The following is a 12,171-nucleotide window of genomic DNA, read 5'->3' on the forward strand; positions in this document are numbered from 1 at the left end:
CAGATGCTGGTTGCCTATACTTTAGTTGTTTCCACTTTCCTCTTTGCCCACCTCCCACGATACAGGCTGAGATATTTGGTTTCCCAGCCTCCCTTGCAGTGATGTGGCCAGTTTTTGTTCAATGAGACATAAGGGAAGTTTACTGTTAGGCTTCCAGGAAATTTTTTCCCCCACTCACGAGAGGAGAGGAACCCTGCTCCCTTCCTTTTGTCGTCAGATACAGTTGTGTGAAGATGTGAGCTGCAGCAGCCATCTTGCTACGTGAGACACTATGCTGACCCACTGAGGGTGGCAGAGTAGAAGGACACGAAGAGCCCAGGTACTTGATGGGGTCACTGAGTTGCTGAGCCAGCCTGAAACCACCTACCTCCATCTCTTGCCACCATTTATTTTGTGACTTACAGCCAAAAGAATCTTCATGGATGCACTCCTTAAATTTCCAGTGAGAAACCCAGGTGGAAGAGGAAGGCATCCTGCTGGGGATGGTAGCAGCAAGCCCAGGCCTTCACTGGCCCCAAATATTTGATCAGTCAACAAATGTGGATGGCCTGCAGTGTACCAAACTCTGTGTTAAGTGCTCAGGATAATGACACGGTCTCTACCTTCGTGGAGCTCCCAGTTAAGAGGGGGTCGGAGGCTAAGCAAACAGTTATGTATCTAAGTACGAGGAGTAGGAGGCTCAGGGCCTCTGGGACCTAACCCACGACTGAGGCATGTTAGGGTCATGGGTTAGAGAAGGGTCCTCTAAGATGGTAACGGTTACCTTTACACTTGAAAAATGAATGACATAGAGCAAAGAATGCTGCTGCAGGCACAGTACACTCTGGGAGCAAAGGCCTGGAGGCAAACTTAAGTATGGTGGAGAGAAGCAGGGGTGAAATTTCTGGAAGGGAAGGTCAGAGAGGCTGTGACAGAGGCCAAACCACAAGACTTTGAAGGTCACGATGAGGAGTCTGGACAATATCTGAAGGGCAACGGGCAGCCATAGAAGGGCTTAAAGAGAAGAGGAACGCGATCTGATCTAAGATGAAGTCTCTGGGAGCTGGATGGAGCGTGGCCTGAAGCAGGCAAACGTTGATATAGGAAGACCTTTCCAGAGAATGGAGGCAGGGCGCCCCCTCCAGCTCGGGGCAGCACAGCAAGCCCTGCCAGTCGGCCACAGATCCTCGACTGCTTGAAAGTTGTGCAAGCCACACTGTTAGGTCAGCAGGAGTCTCTCCTAGCCCAGGAGTCCCATCTCCTTAGTTGCACAAATACAAGGCGAGTCTTCTGCGCTGAGAGAGGGAGACAGGAAGTCCCACTTTATGGGTCCAACCTTCAATCACAGCAGGACAGGAGGTCCCCTACTGCTGCTGGGGTGAAACAGGAAGTCCCATCCCAAAAGTCCTGTGCAGAGCAGGCCACAAGCCCTGGTCACACCTGCGTGGCTGCCCGAACAGTCTTGGGGACCCCATGTGAAAAGTTGACTGTCCTGGGATCAGTGGCCTGAAAGAGAAAGGAGGGATGGGGGACAACTTCAGGGGTTACCCTGGATGTGACATAACTCACCCTTTTCTAGAGCTAGCTCGCACCATTCCGAAATTAGCTGAGTTCCCTCCATTTGCAAGGAGGAAAAAATGTCTAGCCACCCTTGGGAGAGATAAGACATGCAACAACCCAAATTGTATGGGGAAGAAGACGTTCTATCCCACTTCGGAGAGAAAATGGAAGTTTTGCCAATTTTTATGGAGAAGAATGAAGGCGTTTTCCTTCATTTGGGGGGGAATTGGAATTTCGCACTTCTTTTAATATATATAAAAATTGGATGGGAAGTCCCGTTCAACTTTTATATATTTAAAAAAAAAAAAAAAAGACAGGGAAAATCTACCAACTTTGTAAACCAATAAGAAAAGCTGGAGGAAGAGAATTCAAACCATCTCCTCTGCCTGACTAAAACACAAAAAGTTCCACCTCCATTCCAGGACACTGGGGCACCCACACTCACTGGGTGGGCCCTGGTCGGGCTAGGGTCCTCCAGTGGAACCCTGAGGGGCAGAGGCTGTGGGGTCTGCTCTGGGGTCTCGCTCTGAAACTTCCTTTCCGGTAGGGAGAATACAGGGGTCAACTTGGGAGGATGCTTCTTTTTGTTAGGAGTCTCTCCTGGGGAAAGGGACAGGAAGAGAAATAGAAACAGTTGATTGGCTGCTCTGACATGCCCACCCAGTCAATGGCAAGGGAAGCTGGGCTGAGAGGTGGAGCCTTACTCTGATTGGCTGATACGGAGGTAGGAAGGCAGGTTGGATGAGGTAACTGCTGCTGATTGGTTCAGAGCCTGAACCAATGGGACTCTCTGTAGGGAACCTACCAGCTGGTCACTCACTCACCTTGAAAGTGGCACAGATAGCAGATGCACAGGATGAGAACTGCTGCCAGGAGCGTCAGGCCCAGCAGGGAGCCCAGGACGATGCCAGCGATGGCCCCGGAGCCCAGGGTGGGGCCTGGAAGAGACCAAGAGAAGGCGGATAAGGGGAGCAGGAGCCAAATCCGGACCTGTTTCCTGAGCCCCCTGCCCCAGCCCCCCCTCAGAACCCAGGAATCTGGGACCCCAGCACTCTCAATTCATTTAACATTTCCTGAGTGAATGTGGTGTGCCTGGCATTCTGCCAGGTGGTGAAGATCCATTGGTGAGCAAACCAACATACCTGCTACCGTGAGGATTAATTTTAGGAGGGAAATCAGAAACGAATGTGCAAATAAATAACATAATTTCAGATTGTGCTCAGAAGAAAAAATAAATGGGCTATGATAGAAATAATGGAAGGGGAGGTGACATTTAGAAAAGCTGGTGAAGGAAGGTCCTTGAGGAACATTTGAGCAGAGACCTGGGGAATAAGGAGCCGGGCATGCTAAACAGGGGGAAGGGTGTTCCAAGCAGAGGGAACAGAACATGCAAAGACTCAGACGTAGGAAAGAGTTTTCTGCGTTCAATGAAAACTGTGGGTGGCGGACACGGAATGAAGGTGGAAGAGGTAAAGGATGAAGTTAGAGGGATTAACAGGGGCCAGAGCCTAGGCATGAAAGGCTTTTAAGCAAGGCAGCAACAACGTGATCGGATTTGCATAACTTCGGCTTCTACCTGGAGAATGGATTGTAAGAGGGCAAGAGGGGGCATATAGAGACCAGGTAAATGGCTGCTGCAGTCCAGGCAAGAGAGGATGGTGGTGTCTGACCAGCGTGTAATGGAAAGAGGTGGATGGATTGGGAAAGCATTTCAGAAGGAAGTGATGGGACCCTGCTGGTATTTGGGATGTTGGAGGTGACGTCAGCACGTGGGTGGTGCCATGTCCCAGGATGGGAAGACTGGAGAGTTGGTGGGGGCTGGGGGGGAGGGTGTAGTTGGAGAGAAAAAAACCTCAAGAGATCTCTCTTGGACATGTAAAGTCTGAAATGCCAGCTGGACATCCAAAGTGAAGATGTCAAGTAGGGAGGTGGCTTTTCAAGTCTGGAGTTCAGAGGTCTGGGCTGGAGATCAGACATTTGAGAGTCATCTGAGTATTAATGATATTTAAGGTGATGAGAGTGGACAGGCCACACTGGGGAGAAATATAGGTGGAGAAGAGGGCTGAGGACTGACACATCCAATACTTAGAAGGTGGGGAGTGTTGCTGGTTGAATTGTGTGTCCCCCAAAAAGATACAGTGATATCCTAACCTTCAGTACCTGTGAATGTAACCTTCTTTGGAAATAGAGTCTTTGCAGATGTAATCAAGTCAAGATAATATGCAGAGACTTCTTTTCCAAAGAAGGTCACATTCACAGGTACTGAGGGTCAGGACGTCAGTATACAGTAGTTCCCCCTGCCCTTATCTTCAGGGGATACATTCCAAGACCCTCAGTGGATGCCTGAAACCACGGCTAGTGCAAAACCCTATGTATTCTATGCTTTTTCCAGCATCACTACTCTTGCGCTTTGGGGCCATTACTAAAATAAGGGTTACCTGAACCCAAGCACTGACACAGCATGACGGTTGAACTGATAACTGAGACAGTTTCAAAGTAACAGGCAGAATACTCCGGACAAAGGTGTGATTCACATCCCTGGTGGGATGGAGGGGGCCAGCGTGAGATTTCATCACGCTACTCAGGCACACAATTTACAACTTATGAATCGCCTATTTCTGAAATTTTCCATTTAATATTTTCAGACCACGGTTGACCCCTGGTAACTGAAACCTCAGAAATCAAAACCGAGGATAAAAGGGGACTACTGTATCTTTGGGGGGAGACACAATTCAACCAATCAAGTCGAGATGAGATCATGAGGGTGGGCCCTAATCTGATATGACTTGTGTCCTTACAAGAAGACAGAGGCAGGGCTTCCCTAGTGGCACAGTGGTTAAGAATCTGCCTGCCAGTGCAGGGGACACGGGTTCAAGCCCTGGGCCAGGAAGATCCCACATGCCACAGAGCAACTAAGCCCGTGCGCCACAACTACTGAAGCCCTCGCGCCTAGAGCCCGTGCTCCGCAACAAGAGAAGCCACCGCAATGAGAAGCCCGCGCACCGCAATGAAGACCCAATATGGCCAAAAATAAAAACAAATAAATAAATAAATTTATTAAAAAAAAAGAAGAAGAAGAAGAAGACAGAGGCACACACAGGGAGGAGGAGGAGGCTGTGAGAAGCTGAGGGCAGAGATTGGACTGGCGCCAAGGATTGACCGTCACCGTCAGAAGCTAGAAAGAGGCAAGCAAGGGGTCTATGCAGAGTCTCGGAGAAAGCATGGCCCTGCAGACACCCCGATTTCAGAATCCTGGCCTCCAGAGTTAGGAGAGAATACATTTCTGTTGTTTCCAGCCACACAGTTCATGGTACCTTCTTACAGCAAGCCCAGGAAACTAACACAGAGAAAGAAGGAAGATCCAACAAAACAGACTGACAGGAGGAAGCCCAGGAGAAGGGCTTCTCAGCCCAGCTGGAAGCCCAGCAGCTCTCACTCACCGGCGCGGTAGACCTGGCTTTGGGATGGGGTCCCTGGCTGGTGCCCCAGAGTGGGCAGGATACGAAAGACCCAGGCCCGAGGCTTCTGAGGAAGGAGGGGCACCACAGCTGAGCGATCCCGAGCTCCGAGGGTGAGCAGGGAGATCCAGTCCTCGGACGCGGTGGCTTTGCTCAGGTCAGGGTTCTCTACCTGTGCCTGGATCTGGAAACTGCTGATCAGGGCCCCTCGCTCCACATCCCAAGTCAGCACTGCTGCATCCCGGGTTCTCTGCAGCCTCCATGAGGAGATAGAAGGTCCTGGGGGGGTGGGGGTGGAATCAAGGTGGGGGTTGGATTCATGGGTCCTAGCAGGGAGAGGAAAGAGGGCCATGGGCCTGGACTCCTAGGTCCCAGGGGCAGAGGGTCTGGAGACCCCAACTCCTGGGTCTAAGAAAGGAAGGGACTGGGGGCCCAAACTCTTGGGTCTGAGGGTTTCATGGAAAAAGTGACTGGGGTCCAGGATTCCCTGACGGGTCAGGGATCTGGGGGTGGGAGTTCTAGGGTCTGGGGTCGGCAGAGGCCGGGGACCAAGATATCTGTGTCCAAGGGAGGAGGGAACTGGGGGCCTGGACTCCTTGGTCTGAGGGAGGAACAGGCTGGAATCCCAGTCTCCTGGGTTTGAGAGAAGAGAGGGCTGGAGGACCTGGGTTCTGGGAAAGGATGGGGCTCACCAGTGAGGGTGATCTCGTCGCCCCCAGCACCCAGCGCCCCACTGCACAGCACGGAGTAATTTCCCAGGTCCCAGTTCAGGCTGAAGTTGCCAATGAGGAGCCTCTGCCCATCCTGGCTAGGCCGCAGGCGTCCCTGGTCTCCGGAGGCCAGGGGCCGCCCTTCCCGGGCCCAAGATGCTCGAGAAGGTGGGAGACAGCCAGAGGCCTGCAGCGCCACTTCCACCTTCCCTGACTGTGTCTCCTCGACCATCGGATGCAACAGCACCTCTCGAGGGGCCTCTGCAGGTGGAAGAAACCCAATCAAGAAAGAGAACAAGTCCTGTGCCCTTTGGTGAATCTAATAGGGCACCTTAGCCAAAAGAAGAAGATCTGCCCTTTCAATCACTCCCTCATTCATTCATCTGATTTCCTTAACAAGGACTTAGGAAGTACGTAAGACAGGCCAGGTCCTGGCCTGGGAAACTCATATTATTCTCAACCATGTATTGCTCTGAACACGTGGGAAAGTGTCAGCCCTCTTCCTGGGTCCAGGAAAGAAATTTTGGCCCCGCCCCAGCTTGCGGTATAGGGAAAACCTCATACCTTCTGTAGGGTTAAAGATAGAGGAAATCTCTCTTCCTGTAGTTAGGAAGTCCCCTTTTCTCAAGTTCTAAAGGAGGAAAGAAATAGCCCCTCCTCCTCGGGAAACAGGAAAGAAGTCCCACAGGCTCTCACCCGGGGTGACAGTGCAGGTGCGCGTGGTCATCAGGTGGCGAGCAAGGCAGGTGACGGGGACGCCGCTGAGCCGGGGCTGGGCGGGGACAGCCTCCAGGAGCACAGAGGACACCGGTCCCGCCTGGACGCCTTTGGGGAGACCCTGGAACTGCAGGGAGGCGGCAGGGAACCCGCCGGGCCACGAGCAGCGGAAGCGGAGGAAGCGATCCCCAGGACCCCCTTCGACTGAGCACTGTGGGGACCCGGGGGGCAGATCTGTGGAGGGGAGGGAGAGATCAAGGGGTCAGTCAGTTCTCTCCCAGTTCCCCTCTAGCCCCGCCTCTCGCGCGTTCACTCCACCCCTTCTTCACCTGGGCCCGCCCTGTAGGCACTGACCCCGCCCCGTTCTCTTACAGACCCCGCTCCCTTTCCCCGGCAACTCCTGGGCTAGGTGGGCAGTCGCAGCCCCACTGACTGCCCCCCTTTCCGAAGGAAACTTCATCTTCCCACACTGATACCTGTCCTTCCAAACGTAACCCCGACCCTTTTTTCTAGCTCCACCCCTTCCACCAGGTTAACTTTGGCCCCCCCTCTTTGATTACTCCGCGAGTAGCCTCTTCCTACTGAACCCTCCCCTTTTCTTGACATCCCTGCCCTTCCTAGTGGACCCTGCCCCCTTTCTAAGACGACTCTGCCCCTTTCTAGAATGATTCCACCCCTTTCTCTCGTGACTCTGCCCCCTTTCCCAGGTAACTTCTCTCTCTTGCTGATCCCACTTACTGGCCCAAGCAACTTAGTCCCTTTCCTTTCTGTCTCCTACTCTTTGCCGTTGAAGTCCGCTGCTTAATTTGATGAGACGCCTTCATCCCGAGGAAGCTCCGCCCTCTCAGTGCTGGCCCCGCCCCCTCTCCTGGCCATCCTTGCTCCTCCCCTTCTCTTGTGCATCCCCCCGTTCCTTCTACGGGGATCTCCGCCCCTCCCTGCCGGCCACGCCCCACCACGCTTTTTCCCCCCCGCCCATCCCCCCCGGGTATCCCAGCCCCTTGCCGGTTCCGCCCCTTCTCCCGGGCACCTCCGCCCTTCCTTGCTGACCCCGCCCCTCCATCCCACCCCGCCGCCCTCACCCGCCACCATGAGTTTGAGCAGCGAGCGGCGGCGGTAGCCGGTGCGAGGGTTCGCTGCGAGACAGGCGTAGGCGCCGCCGTGGCCGGGCCGGACCGCGGGCAGCAGGAGGCGCGGGCCGGCGGGCACCGCGGCCTCGGCCGGGTCGGCCAGGCTCCATGCGATGTCGGCCGGTGGCCGCGAGGCGGCGGTGCAGCGCAGGGTCACGTTGCTGCCCGCGGTGACAAAGAGGGAGGGGTCGGCGTCGCGGTCCGAGGAGACAGTGATGACCGGCAGATCCGGGCCGTCTAGGCGGAGGAAGGGGGTCGGAACCGCGAGAGTCGGGGTCAACTGGGGCTCCTCCAGGATTTCCGGAGACTGGACCGCCAGCCCTCTCCTCCCCAGGGACTCCAGGAGCCTGAGCCCTCAGATCCCTGTCCCCGACCGGAGGCACCCCCGCACTCACAGAAAACACTGACGTTGGTCGCGGCCTCCGTGTGGCCGAAGGGGCTGTGGACGCGGCAGGTGTACCGGGCCTGGTCGCTGCGCGTAGGGCGCGCGATGAGCAGCTCGTCGCCCTCTACGCGGATCCGGAGTGGCTCCACTCCCGCAGGGTCCGCTGACCCCAGGACGCGTCCGTCCCGGGTCCAGCTCAGCTCCCCGCGACCCGGCCTCCACCCAACACAGCGCAGCCGGAGCTCCGCCGCCCCCTCCTCGGTCTCCGGGTCCTCAGGCTTCACCGACAGCTTGGACACGGGCTCTGGGAGAGGGGGAACGGACTCAGGACTCGGTTCTCAGCCCCCTCGTCCCTTAGGCCCAGGGAGCCCCAGCCCCCTCCACCTCTTACACCCAGGATTTCGCCCCAGCCGAGGCCCTCTCTTAGCCCTCCTCTTAGCCCCAAGAGTCCTCTTCTTCTCACAGACCCGAGTCCGAGTACCCAGCTCTCTCCTCTCTGGGACTCGGGAGTCCGGGCTCCCAGGAGTTTTGGTCCCCAGGTCCAATTTCCCTCAAGCACCCGTCTTGACCCCCAGCTCCTCTTCTCCCTCCCTCCAGCCCAGAAGTCCCTCTCCCCTGTCTAGGAACCCCTTCCTCTGGGGCAGGAGACACATCCTCAGAACAGCAGTAACCTGCCCACAGCAGCTCCTGCAGCCAGCACTCGGGACCTCAGGGCCCACTTACCATATACACGCACCATGAACTCCCAAATCTGCCGGGAGACCCCGGCCTGGATGACCTCAGCTGTGTAGAGCCCAGCATCCTCTAGCTGGGCAGAGGAGAGTTCCAGACTCCCTCGGGTCTGGTCAAATCGTAGGCGGTCTCCGTACGTGGGGTCCAGGCTGATGAGCGGGGCCCCTGGCCCCAGACCCCCAGCTACCAGCACCTTGGAACCTTGGCGCCAAACCAGCAGAGGGGAAGGGGGACCAAGGCCAGGAACTGGAGCCAGAGGGAGCTGGATGGTGGTCCCCACCAGCACCGCCAGAGGGCCCCCCATTTGCAGGGGCAAACTTGGCCCCGAGCGGGCCTCTGAGGTAACTTTGGAGTCCAGGCTCCAGGCAGAGGATTTAAGATCCTGATCCTGAGGGGGGAGTTTTGAAACTGGGGCCTCCACAGAGACGGTAGTATTGGGGACTTGACTTTTGGAAGCTGGGGTCTTAACAGAGGAGGAAGGCTCCGGGTTTGGGGCAGGAACTTGAGAACCCGAGGTACGAGGAAATACTTGGGAGCCAGGGATTCCGGAGAAGGGGTCCAGGTTCAGATTTTTGCTCTCAGCAGAAACACTGGACCGGAAGGACCCGGGCACATCCTTCAAATTCAGCACCTCAGGAGACCATTCAGAATGAGGGATATCAGCAGAGGCTTTTGAACCTGGAGACTGATCTGGAAATTTCCAGATGGGGGGTTTGATGGAGGGAACTTTCAAACCCGGGCCCTGGGAAGAGCTTTCCGAGTCCGAGGAGAGATTGGTTCTCTGAATTCCAGAAGAGGCTTTGACGGCGGCGAGGACTCTTACTCCCGAGGCTGCAGAGGAAAGGAGGGGAGGGAGTTGCTGGGCTGCAGAGAAGGGAAATGGTGGGCAAGGGGCTGAGCAGGGGGGCTTACCCAGGAACAGGAAGAGCAGCAGAGTCCGCGAGGTGTCCATGGTGCCACCCGCGAGGATACTGGGGCAAGACCCAGGGCCTGCACCCATTCCTCCCGGGCTAGACGAGTCCAACAGGACTGATAGCTTCCTGGGCGGGGAAGGAAGCCACATCCAGGGGGAGGTGCCAGGATCCCCCACCCAGATATTGTGGCTGAGCCACCCACACCCTGCCCCACTTGTCCTCATCAGCTAGGCCCAGCGTAACCCCTGCACTCCCCAGCCCCTGGGGGCAGACGGTGAGACTGGAGTCCCAGCTGGAAACTTAGTAACAAACTCGTGGAGGGGGGTGGGGAGGTGAAGTCAGGAAGACTTCCTGGAGGAGAGCACGCCCCCACCCGCCCGCAGGGCCGATCCTGCTCCTCGTCTGCTCTCCACGGTCCCCTGCTGCCCTCAGGGCCAAGTCTCAAGTGGCTATCTTCCACCCAGTTGTCTCTCCTGAGAGCCAGCACTGTGTCTCCTCAACCCCCAGGTCTTAACATGCCCCGTGTCCCACTAAACTTAGAGTCTTCCCCCTAACCCCACCCTCCTGCATCCTCCATCTCCAGTGCGGCTCTGCCACCTAGAGGGATGCTGGGAGCCTTCCTCCCTTCTTCCTTCCCCTCACTGCTGTCAGTCTCTGGATCCCACCCCATCTGCCCCCTCAATCTCTCTGCTCCATCCCTTCCTCTTTCTACCAGCCAGACCCCAGCGCAGGCCCTGACTTCCTCTGTCCGCTTGCCTAGCCTCCTCCCTCCAGTCCGTGGCCCCCCAGATGGTCCTTGAGTCTTTCTACCCCCAGAGCGGCACCCCCCATCCCTCACAGCCCTCCTGTGGCTCCCAAGCACCTGGCCTTGGAAGACAACCGAGTTCCTCATCAGAACCTCCAGGCCCTGCATGGCCTACACCCACCCCCTCCTTTCCCCCTCCAGCACTTTCTCTTTGAACACCCTGCCATTCTTAGGCCATCTCTCCCCTCCCAGCCTTGGCCGGGACAGTTTCCTTTGCCTGAAAGCTCTGGCTCACTCCCCCACCCCTTCCAACCTGGCTTAACCACAACTTGTCCTTCAAGTCTCACCTTATCAAGAACCAAAATAATAATTACCCATGTACTGTGGTCCAGGAACTGTGCGAAATTCTTCCTGGGCGTTATCAGGCTGAACACTTCCAAATGCTCTATGAGCTGGGTGTTTACAAACAAGGATACCACGGCTCAGAGACATCAAGGGAACTGCTGGAGGTTGCACAGCCAGAGGGAAGAGCTTGGTCCACAAAGGTCAGGCTGCTCACTCCTCCTGAAAGCTTTCCCTACCACCCCATGCTAATAGTGGTGATAATACAGAGTAACATTTTCTGCATGTCAGCTATGGTTCTGAAGATGCTACATTAATGACCCTTCAAAACCCCATGGGAGGACTTTGCTGGTGGTCCAGTGGTTGACTCCGCGCCCCCAATGCAGGGGACCCAGGTTCGATCCCTGGTCAGGGAACTAGATCCCATATGCCACAACTAAGACCTGGCGCAGCCAATAAATAAATAGATATTAAAAAAAAAAAAACAAACAACCCATGGGGCAGGTTTTGTAGCTTAAAAATGGCTACAAATTCAACCCTCCTCCTACTAAGAAATAGGGTCTATCTCGCCCTCCCTTGGATCTAGGTAGGCTCTGTGACTGTCAGACCAAGAGAGTACAGCACAAGTGGCCCTGTGCTAGTTTCTGCATCTAGGCCTTGAGAGACTGGCATACTCCACTTCCCGCATTACAGAATGCTCCCGCTCGGGACCCAGCCGCCATGATGTGAGGAAGCTCAATCATCCCAGTGGAGAGGAATCATGGTCCCTGGCCAACAGCCAGCTCAAGTCAACATCCCCAGCCAGCTTGCCAGGCACATGACCGAGGCATCTTAGACACGCCATTTGAGCCACCCAGACTGATGCTACATGGAGGACAGGCAAGCTGTCCTCGCCAAGCCCTGCCCAAATTTCAGATTTACAAGCAAAATAAATGATTTTTGGCTTAAGCCACCAAGTTGCGGAGAGGTCTGTCATGCCATGACAGACAACCAGAAAATGGGTATTATTACTAACTCCACCTGATGGAGGAAGAAACCCAGGCTCAGAGAATAGGAACCTGCCAAAGGTCCTCTCAGAGCCAGGGACTGGCCAGGCTGGGAGCTGAACCCAGGGCCTTGGGATCTAGACCCTAGGCCCCCAACCACTGCACCAAGCTCTTACTATTTCGATCGTCCACATGAGGAAACTGAAGATCAGAGACGGGAAGTAACTCACTCAAGATCTCACAGCTGGTAAGTGTGACAGTGAGGGTCTAAAATCACTATGTCTGACTCCAGCCCCCCGCTCTTCATCCTCACACTAGGTTTTGATTGTCTGTTGCTTGTCTGTCTCCCCAACCAGGACCAGACCTTCCGGCCTCATTCCCTCTTGTGTCCCAAGTCTCAGCGAGAGCCTGGCCCCATTGTCTGTGCCCCCTTCACCATGGAAGCTCCTACAGGCAGGGGCCGGATGTGACTCCCCTGGTTCCCCAGTGTCACCCAGCACAGGACCTGGCACA

At 55.6% G+C, this 12,171-nt stretch overlaps 1 protein-coding gene across 5 annotated transcripts; it reads right to left on the reverse strand.

The window, feature by feature from the left end:
- Positions 1 to 364: 364 nt before the first annotated feature.
- VSIG10L (V-set and immunoglobulin domain containing 10 like) lies at positions 365 to 9,941 on the reverse strand. Of its 5 annotated transcripts, XM_082367086.1 has the most exons (11): positions 9,584 to 9,941; positions 8,663 to 9,502; positions 7,950 to 8,243; positions 7,507 to 7,791; positions 6,404 to 6,658; positions 5,690 to 5,968; positions 5,170 to 5,276; positions 4,980 to 5,064; positions 2,364 to 2,477; positions 1,985 to 2,139; positions 365 to 1,485 (listed from the first exon to the last, which is right to left on the reverse strand). In XM_082367086.1, the coding sequence occupies exons 1-11, from the start codon at positions 9,807 to 9,809 to the stop codon at positions 1,414 to 1,416; spliced, it is 2,712 nt and encodes a 903-aa protein (XP_082223212.1). In that variant the 5' UTR covers positions 9,810 to 9,941; the 3' UTR covers positions 365 to 1,413. The 5 variants fall into 5 exon arrangements, with proteins under 5 accessions (XP_082223212.1, XP_082223211.1, XP_082223210.1 ...); XM_082367085.1 differs by having other exon boundaries at positions 365 to 1,274; positions 4,980 to 5,276; XM_082367084.1 differs by having other exon boundaries at positions 4,980 to 5,276.
- Between the last annotated feature and the right edge of the window lie 2,230 nt (positions 9,942 to 12,171).

The sequence above is a fragment of the Balaenoptera borealis genome (genome assembly GCF_965194805.1).
Source record: "Balaenoptera borealis genome assembly, chromosome: 19".
Classification (NCBI taxonomy): Eukaryota; Metazoa; Chordata; class Mammalia; order Artiodactyla; family Balaenopteridae; genus Balaenoptera; species Balaenoptera borealis.

Excerpts from the sequence above, each read along its gene's own strand:
- VSIG10L (XM_082367084.1), bottom strand. The coding sequence starts at position 9,809 with ATGAGGACAAGTGGGGCAGGGTGTGGGTGGCTCAGCCACAATATCTGG. Across the intron at positions 9,503-9,583 it reads GCTGCTCTTCCTGTTCCTGG|CCTCGGGAGTAAGAGTCCTC; the intron begins GTAAGCCCCCCT and ends TTTCCTCTGCAG. Across the intron at positions 7,792-7,949 it reads GACCAACGTCAGTGTTTTCT|ACGGCCCGGATCTGCCGGTC; the intron begins GTGAGTGCGGGG and ends TCCTCCGCCTAG.